The sequence below is a fragment of the Epinephelus lanceolatus genome, chromosome 9, assembly GCF_041903045.1.
Source record: "Epinephelus lanceolatus isolate andai-2023 chromosome 9, ASM4190304v1, whole genome shotgun sequence".
Lineage (NCBI taxonomy): Eukaryota > Metazoa > Chordata > Actinopteri > Perciformes > Serranidae > Epinephelus > Epinephelus lanceolatus.
In genome coordinates this window covers 3,170,742-3,197,047 of record NC_135742.1, presented here as the reverse complement: position 1 = coordinate 3,197,047, position 26,306 = coordinate 3,170,742, and the positions used below count along the sequence as shown (strand labels likewise).

The 26,306-nt window shown below is 41.9% G+C and overlaps 1 protein-coding gene across 3 annotated transcripts in view; it reads right to left on the bottom strand.

Moving 5' to 3' along the window:
• prdm6 (PR domain containing 6) overlaps nucleotides 1–26,306 on the bottom strand; it is a 188,356-nt gene that overhangs the window by 7,472 nt on the left and 154,578 nt on the right. For 2 of the 3 annotated variants that reach the window (XM_078171166.1, XM_078171165.1), the window contains exon 8: nucleotides 8,275–8,451. In XM_078171166.1, the coding sequence (XP_078027292.1) occupies nucleotides 8,275–8,451 (177 nt within the window). Of the gene's footprint in view, nucleotides 1–8,264; nucleotides 8,452–26,306 lie in introns of all 3 variants that reach the window. The other variant, XM_078171167.1, reaches the window with a different exon arrangement.

Genomic DNA, 26,306 nt, shown 5'->3' with positions numbered 1-26,306 from the left:
CGTAGCACCCCCAAGAAATGTTCAAACAAAATTTCCTTTTTTCACTGTCACTGAATAAAACTGTTTTTGTTCAATTGTGTGACATTATCTGGTGGTCATATTATTAATAGGCTATCTATGAAAAGGCTAATGCATCAGTTAGTGAACATACCATAAATAATGTATTATCAGGCACACGATAATACATTATTTATGGTACGTTAGGTAGGTCCTGCCCGAGCGCAGCATCTCTTGCCTCCAGCGTTCGAAGACATACCTGAGGAACAGCAGTGGCCATACGCGCAACAGTAACACCACGAGGACCAAAGATCTGGACGCAGATAAAATCATCGATGCCTTTGCCGGCAATGGCCCGTGAAAATATGTGCGCGCTCTCTCTCTCTCTCTCTCTCTCTCTCTCAGGTGCTGCTATATCCAGGGTTGCCTCATGATTGAAGCTCCTCTGTCACAGTCCAGCAAAATTAAAATAAAGATGTGTTGTTGGTGGTCCCTCTAATTCCACAGTGTGCATGATTTTTTGTTGATTTGGACTCTGCGTGCTTATATTGGTAGGTTATATCCACAACTCCTTAGCACCTCCAATTAATAGTCAAGCTCCCCCCCAGCACCTCCAGTAACAATCGGCTGCCGCGGCCACTGTCCGTCACATAGCAACATTTGGTCATGGACTTTCCACGTTGAGATATGATATATTTTTTCCTTCAACAACAAACGCAGGTGGTTACATATGGCCAACACTGTGGCTGGGTTCAGGATAGACTAACAGGGTTTGGCTTTGCTATCTTACGGGAAATAAGCACGACCTCACAGGTTAAAGTCGGTAGTTGCTGGACCCATCCACCACCCCTCCCATCCACCCTACTCAGACTTCCGCCTCCTTAAGTTGTTGTCCAGCCGTGTCTGGCTGTATTTCCCCCGGACGCCACAAATCATGCCGACATGAAAGAATGTTTTTTTCATCTGTGTCGGCAGTGGTATTCGACAATTTCAGAATGAGACTGAGTTGGTTTTTAATAGTATATTGACGACAGTGGCAGAAGCTGTGTCATTCTGTGGCTACACACGCAGTACTTGTTACTTGGATTGATTTTTCTTTTGGTGTCTTAATAAAATAACCCCTTTTACTTTAAAAGTCTTTCTAACGTGCACAGAGCATTGCAGAGACTATGGAAGATTATCACGTTTTTCAACATGTTGTAAATTTCATGAACTGCCCAGGTCTGCTCGATTTTGCGAGGCCTGCACTCGTTGACTCGTTTTTTAATATGTCTGGTGCTTCATTGCCAAGTGGCACGGCAAATAAATTTGCATGTGAAGTAGTGAATATGTGAGGGTTTTGTATCACTGCTAATATGTTAGCTTCCTTCATTTTGGACTCTCCAGGTCAGCATGGTGGAGACAGTTTACTTTTCAGAATCAGAATCAGACAAGGATGTATTGCCGAGTAGGTTTTCACTTATAAGGAGTTTGTTTTTGTTTTTTTGTGCATACATAAAAAATACAGTAAACATATTAAGAGGAGTACGAACACGCCAAAGTCCTGCAACACTCAAGAACATGAATATAGAATAGAAAATGTGCAGTAAAAACAACCCAGTCTCACTTCAAAGTCGGCAAATAGCGGCGCTTGGTCAATGACTACTGGCGTCAGACACTGATAAAAAAAGCACAAAAAACGTCCTTTCACATCAGCATGATACGTGGTTGGTCATTGTCATTGTTTAACAGCACTCTGCGGCATCAGGGGGAAATGCAGCTGGACAACAACGTAAGTTAAGGGGGCAGGAGAGTAGGTGAGGTGGTGGATGGGTCCAACAACCACCGACTTTCACCAGGGAGGCTGGTTTTCATTTCCCATGATTGTAAAGCCAAACCCTGTTCTTTTGTCCTAACTGTTGGAGGAGGCTGAAGTTGACACGGCATCCCAGAACGTCATCACACAAAGCACTCAGGGTACCTTGCATGTCATATGACGATGTGAAAAGTCAATGACCAAACATCCTTGATATGTGACGAGGTCAGAGTGAGAATGTGTTGTAAAAATATGAATAATATACAAGTGAGGTGGCATCATCGATCCACCAGATGTTTTGTGATGCTAGCAGTATCCAGACCCTCCCAGAAAAAGATGCGATTTTACATGACAAACTTTACTAAAGTTCAATTCCACGCTAAAGTTTTTTTTTCTACACAAAGTTTAAGGGTCTTCATAACAATCACTGATAAGCCCAAACATATTCAGAGTACATGGTGAGCAACTGAAGTCCAATAAGCCATAATTTTGTTGAAGTTTGATGTTTACAAACAAAAAATAAAAACCAGGATGAGAGAAACTGTAAGATCTTCGCTTTACACGACTGATGTGAGTGAATGTTATAATGTAATAAAACAGGTTGAAGTATTCTTCAGTATTCACATGAAAGCAGAGCGCTGTCCAAATGTGTGCGTGCGGCCTCTCTCAGACTTGTAAACAGCAGTATTCTCTCTGGAACGACTTTCAGCAGACGGAGCTTCCATTTCTCATTTTGTAAATTTTCTCGCAGTGCAAGAAAAACAAAACAGGCCCCTGACTGAACTGAAGTGCTCTGCCCCGAAGGTGGACGTTCCTGCTGTAATTCCGTCTGTAAATTTACTAAACCACAACAGCTACCGACATCAAAGCTCCTCTGAAGCTCCTCTGTCACAGCGACTTATCCACCAGGACAGACACGAGGACCGTCCTCCAGCAGAACAAAGAGCGGAGCTGAAACAAGACTGGCTGCAGTCCGCTGGCTATCGACCAGCCGGCGTCTGTTACCGGTCGCCTCCTTCTTCTTCTGTCAGCGGGGAAAAATAACGTTGAGCAGTTTGGTCCTGACAAAATGACAGAGTTCAGCTTTAATCACTTTCCCCTCAAGGATCAGTGGAACTTCAGCTCACCTCTTATCTTAATCTGTTCTATAAAACAGGACAGAATGGGAAGTAAACAGATTGTGTTCAGTCACAGATTGATGGGACCTGAAAGAGGCAGACAGACATGTACAAGAAGTCTCCATCAACAGCTCTGTTTAAATTTACTGTCTGAGCATTCAGACGGCAGCTTAGATGAAACCAGATCACAAAAACACGCCTGTCACGACTAAATCCGGCCCAGAATCTGATGCTGCTCAGAAAGTTCTACAGAGTGCAGATTTTTGATATTAACAAATCAGTTGATCCATCATGAGAAAGAGCCGCTTGTGGTGCCGAACCCACTGTGGCCATATACAGCGTCCAGCCTCTTTTAGCTCATAGTTTTGGCTCTCTGGAGTCTCACCAAACTGTTTGCAGCACTGTGGTGCAGTGGTTAACACTGTCGCCTCACAGCAAGAGGGTTCCAGGTTTGAACCTGCTGGAGCCAGAGCCCTTCTGTGTGGAGTTTGCATGTTCTCCCCGTGTCAGCGTGGGTTTCCTCCAGGTGCTCCAGCTTCCTCCCACAGTCCAAAGACATGCAGGTTAATTGGTGACTCTAAATTGTCCGTAGGTGTGAATGTGAGTGTGAATGGTTGTCTGTCTCTATGTGTCAGCCCTGTGATAGTCTGGTGACCTGTCCAGGGTGTAACCCGCCTCTGCCCAGTGTCAGTGGGATAGACCACCCTGATGTCACTCCAAAGTCATCGAAAACAGGCGCTTGGTCAGTGACTTCCAGTGTCAGACATCAGCAAAAAAAGCTGAACTTTCATGTCGGCATGATATGTGACTAGTTGCCGTTATTCTGTAATGGCACCCGGCAGTGTCAGCGGGAAACGCAGCCAGAAAGCGCCATAAGTAAAAGGGGCGAAAGTCCAAGTAGGGCAGGTGGGAGTGGTGGTGGATGGGTCCAACAACCATCGACTTTCACCTGGGAGGCCGGTGTTTGCTTCCTGTGTGATTATAAAGTCAAACCCTGTTCTCTTTTCTTGAACCCAACCACATGCGTGTGTTGGCTAAACGTAACCACGTGCGTTTGTTGTTGAAAGGAAAAAGAAAACATCAATTTATTTTATTTTATTATTTTGAAAGAGTATGCAAACTGTACATTTCCTGTATTTTGAAAACAGACAATGCATGTAACAGGCTGAAGTTGACACGGTGTGCCAGGGTGTCGACAACCAACACACTCAGGGTACCTTGGACGTCATATGTGGACGTGGAAAATCCATGACCAAACGTCGATATGTGACAAGGTCGGAGTGAGAATGTGTTTGCCCTGGGTTTTGTCTCTTAAGTCCATTTCCCACTCCCAAAACTAGCAATAAAACAAACTGCAGCCTGCAGGTTAGCAAACATGTCGTCATCTCAGCTTTTGCTTCTATAAAACAACTTTGATCACTGTGTCACTATCGATGTTGTAGAGATGTAAACCATTATTTAGTTATAGTGCTCTCAAACCCAGAGCTTTCGTCTATGGTCAGCGTTCATGTTTAGAAACTCAGCTGTGAACTGTGTTGAGTCTCAAATCATCAACAGAAAGAAAAGGAAACGTCCTGAATGTCTCGTGCTCCCTTCAGTCCTCAGGAGGATGCTTTAAGATGTGACTGAATACGGTAGAACAATTGAGCAGCGGAGCAAACAGCAGCAGCAGTTTGACAGCCTCCACAGTCCAGCGAGTATCAGTGCTGAAAAGCTGCCGACCACACAGATTCCCTGCCTCCGTCTCCTCAGCGGGGAAAATAAAGTTGAGCGTTTTCCTCCTGACAAAGTGACAGTGGCAGCTTTAATCTATTCGCCGCACCGTCCGAAAGGAGATAACTCCCCGAGGCCATCGATCCGCTAAAGATTTCTGACGCCCGTTCATGATTGTCTTTGTCCCGCTCTGCCTCCACCGAGACTCTGAAGTGCTGATGAAAAGGTTCGGGGGTTTCCTCCGATTGCTTATTAAGAACGCTGATTTGCTTTAACCGGATTTCTCGCCGGCGCTTGTCGTTTCACTTTTTACACCGTGATCTCTTGTTCCTCCAGCTCTTTCTCTCACTCCTTTTCTCGCTCATTCTTCTCGCCCTTTAGCTCCCCACGTCAATGACAAGTTCGGATTTCTCTGATTGCTTATTAAGGACATTAATTTGTTTCCCCCAACTCTCCCCTGGTACCTGTCCTTTGGATTCCCCACAACTCAAATCCCTTATTTCGCTTTCCTCACTTTCTTTAATACCTCTTTCCTCTCTGCCCTCTCGCTGAACACTGACCTCTGCGTCCACAGGGAAACTCTTTATTGTCCTCCACCACTGACGAGATGACAGCATGACAACAGCGGCTTCCAGGAGCCCCTAATTGCGGTGTGGCCTGGCCTCTAATTATATCAGTCTTTATTGGGTAAAAAGAAAAATGGAAATGAGCAGTGTCAGTGCGCAGAGATTCATCACCAGGACGCTAATGCCTGTGATCGAGCTGCTTCTGTATTTACACTGAACGCTGTGTGATGCTCACATGCACAGTGATTTACAACGAGCACAACACAAGAAGAGGAGGAGATTTTCCTGAATGGCCAACATCACAGGAAGTCACTGAAGAAGAGGAGCAAAGGTCGGAGCAGAGATCACACTGAACTAAACTTCCACAGCTTCACCTCTCATAACTGGAGATAATATCTTCAGAACAAACACAAACTGAGAGTTCATTTTAGTGTGAAGTCGAGATACTGACAGTTGGAGATCAACTTAATATATAATCATGAGACTAAACCTCTGAGAGGGAAACTGCCTGATCGACAAGGAATTATTGATTTCATCCATTATTTGTTTTTATAATAAATAAAAACACACATTTAGAGATAAGTGTGACATTTAAGGTTCAAATAGTTCATCACGTATATAATGAGATTCAGATTTATTTGTCATTTTTATATTCCATAAAATAAAAAATAAATACTGTTTCACAAATGCCACCAACTGATAAATATACTTTAGTGTAATATATCTTACTATAAACTGATGAAAACTCTGTGTGTGTCTGTTTCACGTTTTTCTCCTCACTGACTTGGTCAATCCATGTGAAATTTGTTTGTACCCTGGAAATCCAGAGTTCTCGCGAGAGCACAATTTGAATTTGCTCAGCGAGTCACTCTGGCAATCAGTAATGATGCTCTTTACCCATGCTGTTGGAGCCGAGCTGCACCAATCACATCGGTGTATCTGATATAGGCGGGCCAGAGGCGAGCTAAACAGATGACGACAGCGCTGCGACGACGAAGTCCGGAATCAGTCAGTAAACATTGCAAGATGGCTACGGATGAACACCAGCTGTTTGAAACGGCTTTGGCCGCTACAATGAACGAGTCAGACTTGGCTTTTTCTCTAAAAGAGGAACAGAAGACGGCGCTCGAATCTTTCCTTTGCAAGAAGGACGTTTTTGCTGTTTTGCTGACTGGATACGGCAAGAGTCTAATCTACCAGTTAGCTCCGCTGGTGGCTAAGCTATAAGTATTGTTCTGATTGGTTGTAGTGTTATCCAGTTGCGTGCAGTGATATTTTCAAATGCATGCTTGGTGCTGCCCCTCGAGTTGGGCCATTTTCATTACTCATAGCCAGACCCTAAATCTTTCTAGATTTAGGGTCTGGATTTCCAGGCTAGGAAGTTTGAGCGATCTGCATGAAACTGGGTGAACATAATCTAGGGACCAATATCTAAAGTTCCCTCTTGGCAAAAGTTGGAAAACTTACTAAAACTGAGCTTCTATAAGGCAATGACTTTAACTATCTGCCTTTCAACGTGCTACCTCAACTACTAATGTACAGTTTTAACTATCCCACTATTGGCAATGGTACTACTGTACTTTCAATAAAGCAACTGTACTATCAAATTCACAAACTCTCTGTCTGAATACATTGCTCTTCTTAAAGGGTTCAGTTGACTATTTAATCTGCAATTTCCTATGACCTGTATCCCAAACACACACCATGTGAAACTGTACGTGAGCAACTGTGCACTCAATGGGTATGGACTAGTAAATATAAATATAATCAACAAATTGAATAAATAATAACAATAATAAATAAGCTAAGTATAGTTTGAGTATTGCATTTTCTGAATGTTGTGCTGTTATTTTCACCAAAAAGAAAAATGTTAGATTATTCATCTTCTCATAGTTGCACATTTTTTGCTTCAGTAGCAGCAGCCTGTGTGGGTGTTAGGAAGCCAATCCCTGGCATGTATTCTGGGAGTGTGCTGTGATCAGGCCACTAAAAAGATACTTAACACTGATCTTCCTTTGCAATTTTCCACATTATTTTTAGGATGCACTGATTCTAAGGCAAAGTGTTCTGACAAACATATGTTTGGCATTTTAATATCTGCTAGCAAGAAAGCCCTCACAAGGCACTGGCTGCTTCCTGAACCCCCCACAGTAGAGGAGGGGATAGATATTGTAAATTATATTAATGTTATGGAAAACATTACTTTTTCTCTTCGTCTTCAGAAAAAAGTGTTCATTTAATTCTGGGCAAAGTGGGTGAAATACATAAGACCCTTACAAAATAATTGAACAGCAGGAGAAATAACTATCACATTTTATGTTTTGTTTTGTAAACTGCTGTCGAAAAAATAAAATAAATAAAAGTAGCAGCAGCCAAACTGCAGCGAGACAAGAAGGGGCTCTTGTGAGTAATTAAGATGCCACTTTGGAAATATGCCTGTGTTTAAAGAAAAACTCACATTTAATTAAAAATGATGCTGTGTGCTTCGTATGTCTTTGAAAAGGCAAACCCACCTCCATTATGGTTTTCTTTTTTATTTCAATAGCCAATATGGTACGGATAATATTGGTATTTTTGTCCTATATATATATATGCAACGATGATTTCTGGGTGTTGGTACTTTCTAGTGTCAAGTCTCTATGTGATCACGTGACAACATGATTATATGGTAACATGTTTAGGCGCCTAACCTTAGGGCCCGTCATGGTAGCTGTAACGACCTTACACCACAGGTTTAGTTCTTTTTAGTTCTTTATGTATGTGCAGGTAAAAAACAAAATAAAATAAAAACCTTAACCTAAATGAGTCAGCTCTATCACGCAGTTTAAGGTGAGGCTCGTTGGTTGTTTTCCTTCATGGAAACATGATCTTTAGAAAAGGTGACACCCCCAGGAGCTGGGATGGCGGCAGGTGATAGTGAGGGTGTCAGGAAGAAGTAATGAGGGTGTCAGTTGGCGGTTAAGAGGATGTCAGTAGGTGTTAGCTGGGTGTCATCTCTAAGTGAAATTGGTCAGCCCAGCCGGAGTCTGCAGCAGGCGGGGAGGGGGCAGAGGGTCGGGTGGGGGGGGTACTCACTGTTACTTACTTGAACGGCTTCTCCCCGGTGTGCGTGCGGATGTGGTTGTTGAGCGTCGTGGCACCGGCGAATGCGCGGCCGCAGTATCCACATTTGAAGGGTCGGTCGCTCGAGTGCGTCACCACGTGGTTCCTCAAATCTGATGGTTGGGAGAAGGACTGGGAGCAGTGGCCACACTGGTACGGTCTGAGAGAGAGACACAGGAGGGAGTGTGAGAGAGGTGTCTGTTTGAGTCTATGATCTTCTTCTTCAGTTATGATCGAGGTCCTTGAAGCACCTGGAAGTGAATCAATCACCTGAAAATAAGTATTGTGTTTTTGTTACCTTAGAATTTATATCTACACAGGGAGCAGATCCTCGTTTATGGAGGTCGCCATGTTGCCCTGCCACATTTCTACAGTAGCCTAGAACAGACAAACCAAACACTGGCTCCAGACAGGGCCATTCACGCTTTTGCGTCGGCCATCATAGTTAAAAGCCAAGCCCGAAACTGCTTCATTCAGTGTTTTACTGGTTTAAATCACCAGGTCCATTTGTTTTGGAGAGGAACAGACCTCTGTGCATAATGCGGCGCTCTAAACATTTGGATCTTGGTTATTAGAGGAAAAAGGTGAGCACACATCAGCAGGTGCTAACAGCCCATCTCTGACATGCCAAACAGGGTCGGAGAAACACTGATTTGTAACGTGACACTGTTTTATTCAGTGTTCTTACTGCCTTAAATCACTCAGGGTCTCATTTATAAACATTGCGTATGCACAAAATGAGGCCTAACAAAGGTGTACACCACTACCCAAGCAACAAGTTGTGAGGGAGAAACATTGACTCATGCTTACGAACATTTTGGGGATGGGAAATTGCCGACACAGATGGTGAGGGGGAAGCCTGATTGTAGAAATTGTCAAATATTTTTTGGCGTACACCATTTTTGGGTTTTGTCTGTATATACATTTTGTGAGATGAGATGAATGTGACCCCTGGTCTGTTTGTTTCAGAGAGGAAGAGACCTCTGTGGATAATTTGACTCCTGGCTAAAACCTCCTGAACAACGAACACTGAAGGAATTCTAATCAGTGAAAGTGTCAGCTGGTTGCAATCTGCAGTCCTCACCACTAGATGCCACTAAATCCCCCTAAATACTCACTGGACCTTTGAAGGTCAAGCTGTAACTGCATATTTTAACATTTGAGGTCTTTTTTTTCAGTTGCATGTTTTATCTTTTCAGATTCAAATCTTATTTTTCCACTTTCAAATCTGTTTTTTGAGTTTCAGACTTTTGACCCTGATGTGGCGTGGGGGGCGTGGCATCAACTGAGAGGGGTGTGGAATCATGAGTGACAGTGCCTTCAGGGAACGTAGGAACTAAAAAAATTCTGACTCAACACTTATATACACCATAATCATGTGACTGGCAGTGTAAAAATTGATGCCAGTGACAAACTTCCATTTAGAAATCTGTTTTAGACAGTACTGAGCACCAACTGCAGTATAAGAGTGATAAATTATGCCAGATTTTGCAGATCAACAGCCACATTTTAAGTGCTGATATGTCCGATTTCCACATAGCACTGTGAACGCAGCGTAGTGTCCACTTCGCTTGCGATGATGGCGTCCGGTCGATTGGGTCAATCTGCTGGAGCCCATACATCCAGCACACAGGTGAGAAATGTTAACTTAGTTTTGGGAAATCATAACAAACATTAAGGGGTCGTTTTCGTGACAACATACATTTTCACAGCTCCATCGTCACGGCCCCGTTGATGCTTCCACATCCAGACGTGAAAAGGAAACAATCCTAAAACACCTCCCTACTCACCTGGTGCCACAAAAATCACCTGGAGCCAGGTCAGGTGAGTAGGGAGGTGTTTTAGGATTGTTTCCTTTTCCCCAAGCTCAAAAGTTTCATCCAGGGGACACGTCTGGATGTGGAAGCATCAACAGGGCCGTGATGATGGAGCTGTGGACAATCACACTTTCCAGCTCTGACAAATTCGCCACTTAAAAGACGTCACAAAAAAAATGTATGTTGTCACAAAAACGACCCCTTAATATTTGTTATGATTTCCCAAAACTTAGTTAACATGTCTCACCTGTGTGCTGGATGTATGGGCTCCAGCAGATTGACCCGATCGACTGGACGCCATCATTGCAAGCGAAGTGGACACTACGCTGCGTTCACAGTGCTATGTGGAAATCGGACATATCAGCACTTAAAATGTGGCTGTTGAACTGCAAAATCTGGCATAATTTATCACTCTTATACTGCAGTTGGTGCTCAGTACTGTCTAAAACAGATTTCTAAATGGAAGTTTGTCACTGGCATCAATTTTTACACTGCCAGTCACATGATTATGGTGTATATAAGTGCTGAGTCAGAATTTTTTTAGTTCCCACGTTCTCTGAAGACACTGTCACTCATGATTCCACACCCCTCTCAGTTGATGCCACGCCCCCCACGCCACATCAGGGTCAAAGTCTGAAACTCAAAAAACAGATTTGAAACTGAAAAAAAAAAACATCTGAAAGTGAAAAAATAAACCTGAAAAAAATTAAAAATGAACTAAAAATTAACTTGAAAAAACGTTTCATACACTTATTTTTATTTTGAATACACTGTTGTATTTTTCAAAATTCAAGATCAACGCATGAATTTTCAGTTTTATTTTTTCAAGTACAAAACATTTGACCCTAATGTAGCTCCATACACTACCCCTTTAAAAGCCTTGTGATTACCTTTTGTTGGAAGACTGATTTAATGAAAATCCTGAAATTGACAGTTTGTCCTATAATCTATTCTACTCGACATATGGACACATTTAAAAATCTCTTTTTTATGTTGTTAAGGATCGTGTACAATGTGAGGTATGCAGAAATTAATCATTTTTAAATATGAACACGACTGTGAACTACTGACAGTCTTAAATTATATGTGGTTCTATCTTTCATTTCAGTGGTGTGACACAAGAATCATTCAGTCATTCATTCCTAGCACTTTGCAGTGATGGTACTTGGCAGGTCTTGGTGGGATACAGTGATTATATTTTTCTTTCATTTCTCAAACTTTTTGCCAATAGTTTTTTCTGAGTTTTGCACTTTCCAAATCGAGGGTGTCAGGACAGCGAGTGTCTTATGTTGTTCAGACTGTAAAGCCTCCGAGACAAACCTGTGATTTTCTGCCAGAAATGTTGAAGTAAGAGACAAACAAGAGAATGAGCAAACACTACGGGGACACACAGGTTCATGCAAACAAGCACATAGACATACAGATTGAAAACAAATAAACACATGAACAAACAGTTCATTACACAGATGAGCAAAACACAAAAAACACACACGGGGATACAAACATACATTAAGACACTGAAACAGAGAGAGAAGGATGGGGCAAGTAACCACAGTGTTAGGTCTGGAAACACAGATAGCCTACATACACACACACACACACACACACACACACACACAAAGACGGGGCAGGGGAAGTCGGACACTGCTCCGGTAACCATGGCAGCATGACCCTCATCAACAATGCAGGCTGAGATCACGACTGGACCATTTATCACTGCGAGTTTGTGTGTGTGTGTGTGTGTGTGTGTAGCTAGAGAGAGTGTGCGATAGAGACAGCAACAGAACAAGAAAAGAAGATAGAGATAGATATAAAGAGATGGTGCGTGCGTGTGTGTGTGTGTGTGTGTGTGTGTGTGCTCACAGTGGGAGTGAATCAGACTGAAACAAACGACCAAACAATAGCTGTGTGTCTGCTAATAGAGTGTCCAGCTTCCATATAGCAGCAGATCTAATCTTACACTGTTTCTATTTATTGAGCCGAAGACACACACACACACACACACACACACACACAGTCTGCTGCTAACATTATCTAGTTATTTGGTTTTAACTTACAGGACACTTCCAGTGTGATCACAGCCTCTCCTCATATCTCTGCGTCCCCGCGCTCTGTCTTCCATGATCATGTTTCCAGCTTCATTCCCATTCACAAATATAAGAAATACTTCCTTATTGTAAACACAATTAAAGTAATTAAAGGAAGAGTGTTACTTTGTTTTTTTGCTTGACATGAGGTAAAGCACATCAGCACAGACACTGTCAGCCATTTGTTCAGAATTTTATTTTATCGGTTGCAAACTGTTTACCAAATCTGACAAAACAGGGATGAAGACACTGTCACTGCGTGCTGTTGTGTCAGGCAGGTATTTGTTTCTTAATCTGTCACTCAGAACTTTTATCTGATGCCTCTGATATTAGACACTAAATGAAAGAATAACATTTAGATTACTAAGACATAGAGCTATGGTTATTGTTTGACACAGCAATTTAACTGGCCTACTGTCCTTGTCCCAGTATACAAGCACGGGAGGGGAATCCATTTATTGAGCCAAGTATGTGCGACTCCTCTACGATAGGTGGAGATATGCCCCCTTTCAGCTTGTTAGTATTGGACCTTTTTCCTGTTGACCTATTACGTCACAGACCAAACAATGGACAAACAAGTTAGCTACGGTTAGCTAGCTGCTAACTGGTACCATGGTGGACAACTTTACAGCTCTGTACATTTGGTCTGTGCTGTACGACAGCTGACACAGCATGAACTGTGTAAGGATAGACCGATATCGGGCCGATATTTGAGTTTTTTACTTGTATCGGCATCGGCCAATACATGCAGGGGTTTGCGGATTTATTTTTCCCTGGCATGATTTACAGACAGGCATCCACGGGCAGCTCTGTGTTGCCGGAAGACCCTGCAGCGCACGTGCAGCGAATCCTACTGTGTACAGTAGTTGTTGTTTTATTTATGCTTCAGCTTAAATATTTGTTTATTTTATAAAGACATTACTGGAAGATTTAAGAGCACTGAACTCTTTTTTTTATTTGAATGTATAATAATAATAATAACATTCTACCTGTTCTACCTCAACTTTCCATCTTGTTTTAGTATTTTTTACTGTTCAATAAATGTTTCTTATTTTAAACTTGAGACCTGTAATATTTGTTATCATTGTGTCATTTTTTTATGTAAATTGAGGGAGCAAAAGCAGTATAGGCCCCAAATATCGGCTCAAGAAAATCGGCAGTCCATAATCGGTCATCGGCTAAGGGTGATGGAAAAAAATCGGTATTGGCATCGGCCCTAAAAAATCCATATCGGTCTATCCTTAGAACTGTGTCTCCTCATCTGTCCAAAAAGTCACAGCTCTGGATGTAGATTTTACCATGTTGCTATCACAACTTTCAAATGTGTAGCTCTGTCCAATCATATACTAACCTTACCAACTGTGTCCTTCCGTTTTCTCTGTCTGCTGCCAACAATATTTGGCAGGTGCTATTTTCAGACTTAAGACGTGGACCATAAAGAAGGATCCTCGAAAGGACTGGAGAGCCAGGTTGAACATGCACATGAACATGCAATGAGACTAAACCTAACAGCATGTTCAGAGAGTTCTTGTCAAACATTTTCCAGGTTTACCACACAGTGGTCATCAAACACAAGTCGTAAACTGAGTTTGACGATATCTCAGATTCTGACAGTTTGAGTTGTAGGCACCTATAACCAAAACCTTCCCTGTTAAACAAAGAACAAACATCATAAATGATACCCAATGCTATCATCTTTACCAACTGTCACACAATTAACTATTACCTCTGCCACCACTTTCATCAGTGCCATCGATATTTTTACGTAACCTCATAAAACGATTCATTTTATAACCTACAATTTGTATGATATCCTACAAATTAGCGTCCCACAAATGATTACGTTACGTCCTTAACTCAAAGTTCACACAGTTTCGAGCACTGGTCTCCTGGAGGAAAGTCCTGTGCTTTGTGATCCATCCACCGCCCCAACCTGCCTCGTTGGGCCCTGATCACACAGAAAGCATTTTGCCAATTCCAAAATGCAAGGTGCACTGCACTGCCACTAGTAAAAAATAAAAACAAATAAAAAATGCTTGCTGCACCTTTTTATCATTGCCAGTTAACCACCCCATCACATCCTCACCCTCACCTTACTGTGTGTTATCATTTTTTGTTTCCCAGTAATCAGTGTGTAGCTGCTGCCATGTTGAGGCAGAGGGTGCTGTCTGTAGCTCTGGTTGAGGGTGAGAGGCTGTCAGCAGATAAACAGAGATCTGTGTGGGTACATGAGACCCTAAAAAAGAGGCTGGATCATGGGGAGTACCACCAGTTGGTCCAGGAGCTTCTCCTCCATCATGGACGTTTACAGGCATATTTTAGGACGACTCAGGGGCAGTTTGACAACCTGCTGTCTATCATCAGGCCGTATAGCTCTGGGTATCCAGCAACTGCTACCACCAGTTTCTCCTCCATTGTTTACCAACTGAAAGGAAACCCCGGCTCTCAAATCACCTGCTTGGACAATGGGAAAATAAATGACAATATATGACGTGAGGCATTTTTCCACTCTGAGTTGAAGTTTTTTTCAACTCGAGGCATTCAGAGCGCTCCGGCAAAAACACCTAGAGTGCAGAAACACGAGCAAAAAGCTTCATTCTCATTGAAAACAATTACAAAAAGCCGCCTCCGGCTGCTAAAATGCTTTCTGTGTGATCGGGGCCCAACTGGTCCACTCAGGATTGCTTCCTTCTTCACTACTGTCAGCTCATTGGTCACATGATCGCAGCCTTCTGGCATTACTTTTCATAGGAAACATACAAACAGTGGAAAAGAACAGCCTGATAAATAATAAATAACATGCCGTATCATTTTCAACATTATTGTGAGCAGTTACTTTGCCACCAGCATACATGTTGTTAATATCTTCAATCAGCAGCAGCTGCAACGATGTAAAGTTACAAACTAAACTTGTTACAGTACCTTATTACTTTCCTTAAACTAAACTACTTACTTTACTTCAAACTCATTTTGCTTTTCTTTTGCCCAGCTAGAAAGACTTGACAACAGAATTTATGGAATGAAAATGTGATAAAAGTCAAAAATACCTGATGACATCATTTGGAAAGGTAATGCCATATGGACTACCATCATCACCGTCATCACTACACACAACACTTGCCCTCAATCTTAATAACAGCCAACACGGACTCATGACCATGTTAATGAGCTTCAGTCTTTATCCCTCAAATTCTACAAAACTGTATTCAGTTTCAATAATTCTTTTTAACTGTTCCTCCCAGAGGGACGGAGGTAACAAAATATCATGTTTATGTTTAATTCATCTTCATCATCTTTTTTCTTCAAAGATTTTCTTTTATTTAAAGAGCATGTGTTGATTTTTCCAACTAAACACTGATGAATTTTAACATTAAATCTCTAAATTCAGCTCCAAACACCATTCTCCACATGGTGTTGGTATGAATGTATATTACATATTGTACTTGTGTATCCCTCTGAGACATAAACACATGCCCCTCGCTGCAACCTGTTTATCACTGTGTATTACTGCGGCAGTAGTTGAAATGTCTTTGCAGCGGTGCGACCGGGACAAATTCCCGTGTGCTGCCTGTAGTCAGAAAATAAAGTGATTCTTATTCTGAAACCAATAAGACAAAACTCTGACATCAGTACCTTACAAATAGGTAAACACCCCAGAACAGAATAAAACAAATAGACCAACATCTTCACCGCTCCAATAAATCACAAACACCTACTGTACCCTGAGAGGATGTGGACAGAACACACACACACACACACTCACACACTCACACACACAGAGGAAAGTAATAAGAGTAAAATAGTGTAATATAAAATCGAAAAATTCTCACTTGCAGTTTTCCACATAAAAGGCGTCTCGCCGTGGGGGTCGGTTCATTTATCAGCCGGCTGGTCTATAAGTTCACGCCTCAGTGGGCCGCACCACTATTTATTAGGTGGGTTTTCTATGAAGAGCTGCATTGATTGTGAATAGTTTAAGTTGATGAATGTGTGGATATTATTTATTAAGGCAGCAGGCCGGGAGATTAATGCTCGGTTATTGTTTATTACAGTGGAGGGAGGAGGAGGAGGTGAAGCACAAACACCTCCATCACACACACACTCACACAGACACAGACACACACACACTCACAGGTATGTGCATATGCAACTAAAATATGTGCACGAACAAGCACATGCAAATATGTTTCTGTGCACAAACGTCTGCACACAATCACACATATGCATGAATAACCACACACACACACACAGTTTGGGTATATTGTAGCATAAACCTCACACAACCTGCAGCTCATAGTTTAACTGAGCAAAACCAGCTCTTCAGTGAATAAAAAACTGATGCTAAACTAAACTGAAACCCAAGAATTAGCCAGGACCACGATAAAGAAGCATTAAAAACATCCTCAGAACATGTTAAGTCATATTCCAAAGGTATGAGGACACTGATTTGCCTTTGTGGCACAAATACAAAAGCACAAACTTGCTCCATGTTTATACCGACATGTAGCACTACTGTATGTGAACAAACGCAGACCTGTCATTCATTTCACTGAAACCACTGTGTTGGATTATAGCAGGGATCCTGAGCCAGAGGCCTCCAGCAGAAAAACATCTGTCATGTCACTGGTCAAATTCAAGCGAACATGCATTCCTGGTGGATTACTTTGTAATGTGAGTAACGTAACTTTTCAGTGTAGCTGGTGATCGTAGAGACAAAGCAAAAAGACTGTGCAGTGTTCTGTTACTCAAACCAGACTTCCTGGATCACATTTCATTGTCTCACAGCAGCATTAAGTTCATTAACTAAAGTACAAATTTGACATACTTGTACTGTACTTGAGCACTTCCATTTCACGCTAATATGAACGTCTAGTCCAGACTGCATCCCAGAGAATATTATATTCTTTACTACACTAAATTTATGATACCTTTAGTGTTTTTTCAAATTGGCATCATTACAGCGTTCTCACACATTTTCATGGACAAAAAACAACAACTTTTCGATGACTTTTCAAGGACCCATAGTATTTTTTTTTCTTGCCAAAGTTGCCTAGCGTTTTTTTTTTTTTTTTTTAAACATATCAGATTTAAACTCTTTTCAAACATGACTTCAACTGGCTGAAATTGTGTGGAGAAGCTGGTAAACAAACCACTGTCAAACATGAACACATATTAGAGCTACGTTACAGCGACAGCTACCTAAAATAGATCAATCAATCAATCAATTTTATTTATAAAGCCCAATATCACAAATCACAATTTGCCTCATAGGGCTTTACAGCATACGACATCCGTCTGTCCTTATGACCCTCACAGCTGATCAGGAAAAACTCCCCCCAAAAAACCCTTTAACGGGGAAAAAAAAAACGGTAGAAACCTCAGGAAGAGCAACTGAGGAGGGATCCCTCTTCCAGGACGGACAGACGTGCAATAGATGTCGTACAGAACAGATCAGCATAATAAATTAACAGTAATCCGTATGACACAATGAGACAGAGAGAGAGAGAGAGAGAGAGAGAGAGAGAGAGAGAGAGATGCAGGACAGACCATAATGACAGTAGCTTACAACAACATTATTGAAAGTAATAATATTATAGTTATAGTTCTGGCTACTGTGGTACAATATGTTGAAAGTATGTATTAATATCTGGCAGTATACATGTGTGACAATAGTCATATGTGTATAATAACAGTAGAAGTATGACTAATGACTAATGATGGCAGCAGCAGCAGGAGGCATCTGGCAGGACCACGGCAGCAGCACAACCACACACGTCACGCTGTCCAGGCACCGCTGCGGTATGAGTTATTCTGAGAGACAGTGGAGCACAAAGGCTCCGGAGAAGAAGCCGAGTTAGTGACATCCAGAATGGCCGAGTTAGCAAGATGCAGTAATAGAATACGAGAGAGAGAGAGAGAGAGAGAGAGAGAGAGAGAGAGAGAGAGAAGGTGCCCGGTGTATTATAGGGGGGTCCTCCAGCAGACTAGGCCTAAGTCAGCCTAACTAGGGGCTGGTACAGGGCAAGCCTGAGCCAGCCCTAACTATAAGCTTTATCAAAGAGGAAAGTCTTAAGTCTAGTCTTAAATGTGGAGACGGTGTCTGCCTCCCGGACCGTAACAGGAAGATGATTCCACAGGAGAGGAGCCTGATAGCTGAAGGCTCTGGCTCCTGATCTGCTTTTGGAGACTTTAGGGACCACGAGTAACCCTGCGTTCTCAGAGCGCAGTGTTCTGGTGGGATAATATGGCACTATGAGCTCTCTAAGATATGACGGAGCTTGACCATTTAGAGCTTTATAAGTTAACAGTAGGATTTTAAATTCAATTCTGGATTTTACAGGGAGCCAGTGCAGAGAAGCTAAAACAGGAGAAATATGATCTCGTTTCTTAGTTCCTGTTAGTACACGTGCTGCTGCATTCTGAATTAGCTGGAGAGTTTTTAAGGACTTACTAGAGCTACCTGATAATAGAGAGTTACAGTAATCCAGCCTAGAGGTAACAAAAGCGTGGACCAATTTTTCTGCATCTTTTCGGGTCAGGATAGGCCTAATTTTCGCAATATTACGCATATGAAAAAATGCAGTCCGTGAGGTTTGTTTTAAATGAGAATTAAAAGACAAATCTTGATCAAATATTACTCCGAGGTTTCTTACGGTAGTGCTAGAGGCCAGAGCAATGCCATCTAGAGAAACTATGTCATCAGATAAAGAGTCTCTGAGTTGTTTGGGGCCAAGAACAATAACTTCAGTTTTGTCTGAATTTAACATCAGGAAATTGGTGCTCATCCAAGTTTTTATGTCTTTAAGGCAGTTATGGAGTTTAGTTAATTGATTACTTTCTTCTGGCTTCATCGATAAATACAACTGAGTATCATCCGCATAACAATGGAAATTTATAGAGTGATTTCTAATGATGTTACCTAAAGGAAGCATATATAGAGTAAATAGGATTGGTCCGAGCACAGAACCTTGCGGAACTCCAAAACAAACTTTAGTACGTAAGGATGATTCATTATGAACGTCAACAAATTGAAAACGATCAGATAAATAAGATTTAAACCAGCTTAGTGCTGAACCTTTTAGGCCAATTAAGTGATCCAGTCTCTGCAGTAGAATTTGATGGTCAACTGTGTCAAACGCTGCACTAAGATCTAATAAAACAAGTACAGAGACGAGTCCTTTGTCTGAAGCAATCAGAAGGTCATTTGTAATTTTAACTAGTGCTGTCTCAGTGCTATGATGCACTCTAAATCCTGACTGAAATTCCTCAAATAAATTATTATCATGAAGAAAATCACACAGCTGGTCTGTGACTACTTTCTCAAGGATCTTTGACATAAAGGGAAGATTAGATATTGGTCTATAGTTGGCTAACACCTCTGGATCCAGGGTGGGCTTTTTAGATCTGTCGTTACGTTAGGTTAGCAACAGAAGATTACTCGTGACATGCAACCAAACTGACTCCTTGATTCCTTGGTGAAATTGACATGTTGCCCAGCAGTAAACATAGTAAAAAAAGTAGCTCCACCTTTACCAGCTGCAACATTAAAGTGAAGAACCAACATGGTCTCACTCCCAAGTTGTTGAATCACGGCGCTTGGACAGTGACGTCTAACAACACCAATGAAAAAGCTGTGTCTTCACATCAGCATGACATGAGGCTAGACTCCATAATTGTTTAATGGTGCCTGGCTGCATCAGGGGGAAACGCGGCAGGACAACAACGTTAAGGCGGTGAAAGTTGAACTTTCAAGTAGAGTGGGTGAATCCAACAACCACCAACTTTCACCCAAGTTTCCTTATTGGAACACAAAGTTTACAAATGTCTTGTTCTGTTGAACCAACAGTCCAAAATCCAAATTTATAATCATATTACACAGAGGAAAAACTCAAATCCTCACACAAGAGAGGCTGCAACAGCAAATGTTTAACATTTATATTCGAAAAATGACTAAAAACATCATTGAATCTCTGTCAGCTCTGCTAAAATTGTGCTAAATTTAGACTCTTGTGTCTGTTTTTGGAGCCTTGGTGGAGCTTTCTGTGGCTGCGTGTCATCATCAAGATGAGGAAATCAACTCTGTGAGTTGTGAACTCTACTCCTGCTGACATCTACCTGGCTGCTAGCTAGCTGCTAGCCAGCTGAACTAGCATCCTGTTAGCCATTGTACAGGATTTATTGATTCATCGAAACTTGGCTAAATCCTGAACAGCACCATTCAACCAGGTGGCTCCTTTTCTATTGCCGATCCGACGAAGCAGAGGAGAAGAAGAAGAGTCAAAGAAGGAGTTTGCTTTATGGTGAATAAGGACTGGAATGTGAGCTGTTGTCCTGTTCCTGCTGTTCCTGCTACAAAAAATCAATCAGACAACTGCAGCTGGTCCAGAACGCTGCTGCCAGAGTCCTCACCAACACCAAGAGAGTGGAGCACATTACACCAGACAGATCTGGTGTCCTTTCACTGTCCTGTCAGGTCACTGCGGTCGCTGAAGGCCACCTACTTACTGTCCCTCACACAAGATTAAAGACGAAAGGTGATAGAGCCTTTAAGGCTGTTGCACCGAAATGGTGGAATGCACTATGTCATGAGCTGAGAGCGGCCTCTTCCATGGACATTTTTAAAAAGCAGTTAAAAACACATCTGTTTAGGCTTGCGTTCCATTAATTGTCCATTGTATCATCTCTGTATTTCGCTGCACTTTACTTTTTATTTGTTTTTGTGTATTTTGCATTGTTTCTGTTATTGTATTTTTTGTATTTTATCTTGTGAAGCACTTTGTGAGTCCTCTCTGTGACAAGTGCTATATAAATAAAATTTACTTACTTACGCACCAGTGCTTAAATCACTGCACTGGCTTCCTGTGTGTCAAAGGATAGACTTTAAAATCTTGTTACTTGTCTATAAAGCACTAAATGGTCTCGGGCCTAAATACATCTCTGATATACTTGTACGTTATGAAGCATCCAGACCCCTCAGATCATCTGGAACAGGTTTACTCAGTGTTCCCAGGATCAAAACCAAACAAGGTGAAGCAGCCTTTAGTTTCTATGCTCCCCGCCTGTGGAACAAACTTCCAGAATATCTGAGGTCGGCTGAAACTGTCAACTCATTTAAATCAGGAATTAAAACATTACTATTTACTGCAGTTTACCAGTGAACTAGATATGTAACTTATTGTTAGGATAATCTGTAGCTATTGTTTTTATATTTGTCTGCTGTTGCTTTTGCTTTATGTTTGCTTTTTAAATGCTGCCCTGTTTTTAACTATTTATTGTCTTGCTTTTGTTTTTAATGATCTATTGTTCCTTTAATGTTTTATTTTAATGTATTTCTCTTGTAAAGCACATTGAACTGCCATGTGTATGAATGGTGCTATATAAATAAAATTGCCTTGCCTTGCTGTGGATTGCTACTACAGTGGTGGAAAAAAGTTTTCGGACACCCCATGCATTTGTGAAATATTGCATTAAGAATCAGTCTTAGGTCTTCAAGTGCAATTTCTTTTAGTACAGTCACAGCCAAAATACTAAATAAATCCTAAAAAAGCCATTAAAAACTTAAAATTGATTGGTTCCATAAAAATACATAAGAAATTTTGAGTATTGGGTCATTTTGGTACCAGTGATGAAGGTCGTTCTTTTTATTAAAAGACACAATTTTTGTTGCCAAGCTTCGTGTCTACATAAAGCCAGCACATTTGAAAGTTCTTCAGACACAAAAATGGCTAAAACAAGGAACCTAACGCAGGAAACATGCCTGAAGATAAAGATTCTCAGCCAGGAAGGGTACAGCTGCCGCCAGATAGCCAGGAAGTGCAGATGCAGTCCTTCAGCAGTTGGTTACACTCTGCAGAAATACAGACGAACCAACAGCTTGGAAGACAAACCAAGATCTGGGCGTCCAAAGGTTTCTTCAGCAAGAAATGACCGCATCCTGATCCGCATGTGCAGGCAAAACCACCGAATGACATCACAGGAGCTTCAGCAGCAGTGGTCAAACCAAACTGGTGTCCAGTGTTCCACCCGCACTGTACGTGGCCAACTTTTAGATCATGGCTTAAGGTCCTACAAGGCTATCAAGAAGCCCCTGATCAATGAGAGACAGAGGTTAGCCCGGCGTCGTTGGGCCCAGGCACACAAGAACTGGACAGCCAGGAATTGGAAGAAGATTTTGTGGTCAGATGAGTCCAGTTTCCAGCTTTATCTTCCTCCTACTAATGTGAGGGGACGCAGAAGGCCAGGCGAAGCATTATCTCCAGCATGTACAGTACCTACGGTCAAGCATGGTGGAGGCAGTATCATGGTTTGGGGATGCATGAGTGCTGCTGGTGTTGGTCATCTCACTGTCTGTGATGGCACATTGAACTCTACCAAGTATTGTACCATTCTTGAAACCCACATGCTCCCTTCTGCGCGTGCACTGTTCCGTCGAGGTAAAAACTGGATGTTTCAACAAGATAATGGCCCTTGCCACACATCCAAGGCCAGTAGAACTTGGCTGCAGGAGCACAGTATCCAGGTCTTAGAGTGGCCAGCTCAATCCCCGGACATGAGCCCCATTGAAAATCTGTGGTGGATTATCAAAAGGTCTGTTTCAAAGCATAAACCAAAGAATTTAGAAGAATTAAAAGCAGTAATTCAAGAAGAATGGGACAAGATTACCCCTCAACAGTGTGAAAGGCTCGTGGGGAACATGCCAGCCAGGATTAGAGCTCTACTACGTGCCAATGGCAGGACTACTAAATATTAATTTGATGATGTGATGGTTTATTTATTTTTTGTTCAGTTTTGAACACATTCTCTGTTATTTGTTGACTTTGATACTGACAATGTTGAGAACTGACATATTGAAACTGTCAAGAATTTAGTTTTGTTAGTTTTTCTTGTAAACAATAAACAAAAAAATATAATTTGTATTTGTTTGTATCTGTCTAATGCAGCCACACCTTTTGAAACACAAAAAAGATTTTTCCACAAATGCCATTTAGAGGCGGCTGCAGAGCGGCGCTGCCAGTGTTTGGGAGAAGCGACCACATGGCCGTCTTGCTGAGGTTGGGATGTGTGGACAGTTAAATCATTCCACAGAGAGGAACCATGCATTACCAGAACCATCCAGAAACACGGACAATCATAAAGCAGCAGCCAACGATGAAGAAAGACAAAAAAGGAGTAAATTACAGAGCACAAGTTAAAGGAGCTGACGGATTCACGTTTTACTGGAGTTGTTACTATTTATAATTTCCATGTGACAAATAAACGATGATTGAAACTGATTTTCAAAGCAGATGCCAGTTATATTCCTGTCTATGGACTGATCGATTTATCAAGAAGATCTTACAACTGTTCAGTCCTTTACAGATAATCTTCACCACAAACCAACCTGCCCCTCTCGTTCTGCTGAGCAGCATCTCTCTTGGTGCCTGTTAGCATCACTCGGTCCTTCAGTCTGACAGTGTTACAGTCTGCTGACAGCACACACAGCCAAATATGTTCAGAGTCAACACCGCAACAGGCGAACACAAACACAAAATAGACGCTTCGATTTGGTTCACAGACAAACTAATAATACTTGGTTTGGACGGGCGGTGAGAGTAGAGCCGGCTGCCATGTTGTTCCCACTTATCCTCACCTCCCTGTGTGTGTGTGTGTGAGAGAGAGAGAGAGAGATCTATAAAATTAGTCTTTTTCAACACATCTGCGAAACACGGTTCAGGACAATAAACGCTGTGTCACCTTTCAACACAACATGTGGTAACAACAACAGAGTCAGTGTCAACGTGTCGCTGTGTCCACACCTTTAACACATGAGCTGATGAAAGAGACAGAAGGTCTGTGTGTGAGACCCGAACTGCGTGCCAACCAGCTCCTCGCTGCTCTGACTATTAACACTACATGGGAATTAAGTTTCTTGGCACACATGCATGTTTTCATTTCATCAGAGAGGTCAGAGGGCAAGAAGGTGGTCAGGAGCGAGGAAAGCAGGAGGTAAGTGCTGCCCACTGACTGCTGGAGGAACAACTCTCAATGTGCCAAAGTTTAAAACAGAAAAATATACGTTAACTTCTGAATCCAACTCAATCAGGTCACTGCACAACATGGGAAGAGGGGTTGTTTTCTTGTGATGGGAATTTCTCAACATGTCTTTCAGGGTGCGTTCACACCAGCCTTGTTTAGTCTGGTTGAACCAAACTCTGAAGCGTTTACGTCCTTCGTGCGGTGCGTTTGGTTTAGTGCAACACATTCTCACTCCAACCTCGTCACATGTCCACGTTTGGTCATGGACTTTAAACGTCCACATATGGCGTCCAAGGTACCCTGGGTGTGTTGGTTGTTGACGTCCTGGGACGCCGTGTCAACTTCAGCCTGTTACATGCATTGTCTGTTTTCAAAATACACTTCTGTTTTCACAGGAAATGTAAAGTTGCATACAGTCTCTTTCAAAATAAAAGCACTACATCGGTACATCACTGACTTGACATTTTTCTCCTTCAACAACAAACGCACGTGGTTTGGCTTTACAGTCTAACAGGAAGTAACCACTGATCTCCTGGTTGAAAGTCAGTGGTTGTTGGATCCATCCACCATCCTTCCAGCCTAAACTACTCAGACTTTTGCCGCCTTAAGTTACCTTGTTGTCCAACCGCATTTTCCCCTCATGCCGCTGGGCAACCGGCTGTGTATTATGCTGGCGTGAAAGGATGGGTTTTTTTGGTGGTGTCTGACACTGGAAGTCACTGACCAAGCACTGGTATTATTCAACTTTAGAGTGAGACTGGGTTGGTTAGTGTGAACAAACCACACAACTGCTCCCTGGCTAGCCTCGAAGGCGTGGTCTTCTTTCTGGTGTAAAAACCATTTGAAGGAATCACAGGAAGTGAACTGTTTCATGTGTCATTGTGTCGATTAAAAATCCTTTGGCAACTGGCAAACTAGTAGCCTAAAAAAATAAAAATTGTCTTCTGTGATAAGATGGTCCGATGGCAGAGTGTCTTCCTCAAAATGCCTGCATACCTGCTGTCTTACGAGATGTTCATAAGCGCAGTGCTCTGAAATCTGCTGATATAGATGAATTTGACGAGCGATTTGTGTATGCCGCCATCTTGCGGCGGTGCCATTGCTGTGGTGACATGTGTCAGTCATCAATTCATTATGCTGTCATTGTGAACTGACTCTCTACAATGACAGCATCATGAATAGCTGGATTGATGATGTTAGACAGTGGCCTCCAGTAACTGATGAAGATATCTTAAATGAGTACCGATATTAATATAGAAATTAATCATTTGTTTGAGCGATAAGCAGGAAAGATTAGAGCAATAGGGAGATAATAGACTGTATCATTAAACACTGTGTAATATAACGTTAGCATACGTTACGTGTGCTGACGTTAGCAAGCTAGCAGCGTGACATTTAATCATTATGGACAGGCTACGTGACTAAAAACAACAACACGTGTTTGTGTTTTGTTTTAGGTATTCAAGAATATTTTATTGATCGCCTGGCCTCCGATGACCAGAAAAACGGCAATTACAGGTCTCTGATTGAGGGCAAAGAAAAGAATAATGTCACTAACATCAACCCAGTGAATCCTCGTCCTTGTCCAGTGTCAACTGAGACATCCATGACAGCATAGGGGATGTCCTAAATTCAGGCGAACGGGAACATTGTTTAAGTTTTATCTTCATTTATTTTTATCATCCTGTCTAAAATAATTTTTGGAGCCGTGCATCACATCATTGAAAGTGTGTGTGTGTGTGTGTGTGTGTTTCAAGCGTAATTAAAATCTAATATCGCATTATAGCCTTTGAGATAATAAGTGAATGATAATGTCTTTAATGAGTACAGACACTGCCTACTTTGACATTGTCCCAAACCTTTAACTGACGTGCCACACAATTAAAAACAAAACATTAAATAACTAATGAATTATTCAATTAAAAACAGAAAGAGTTGAACGAAACAAAATCATTTAAAGAAGTTTTTTTTGTTTTCTGATTTTTTTAAAGTGGATTTCACACTCGACCTTTGTGACTTAGTGAATGTGTGTGTGTGTGTGTGTGTGTGTGTTTGCAGCATGCAGTGATGCAGAGTGAAGTGTGTGGATTGACCCG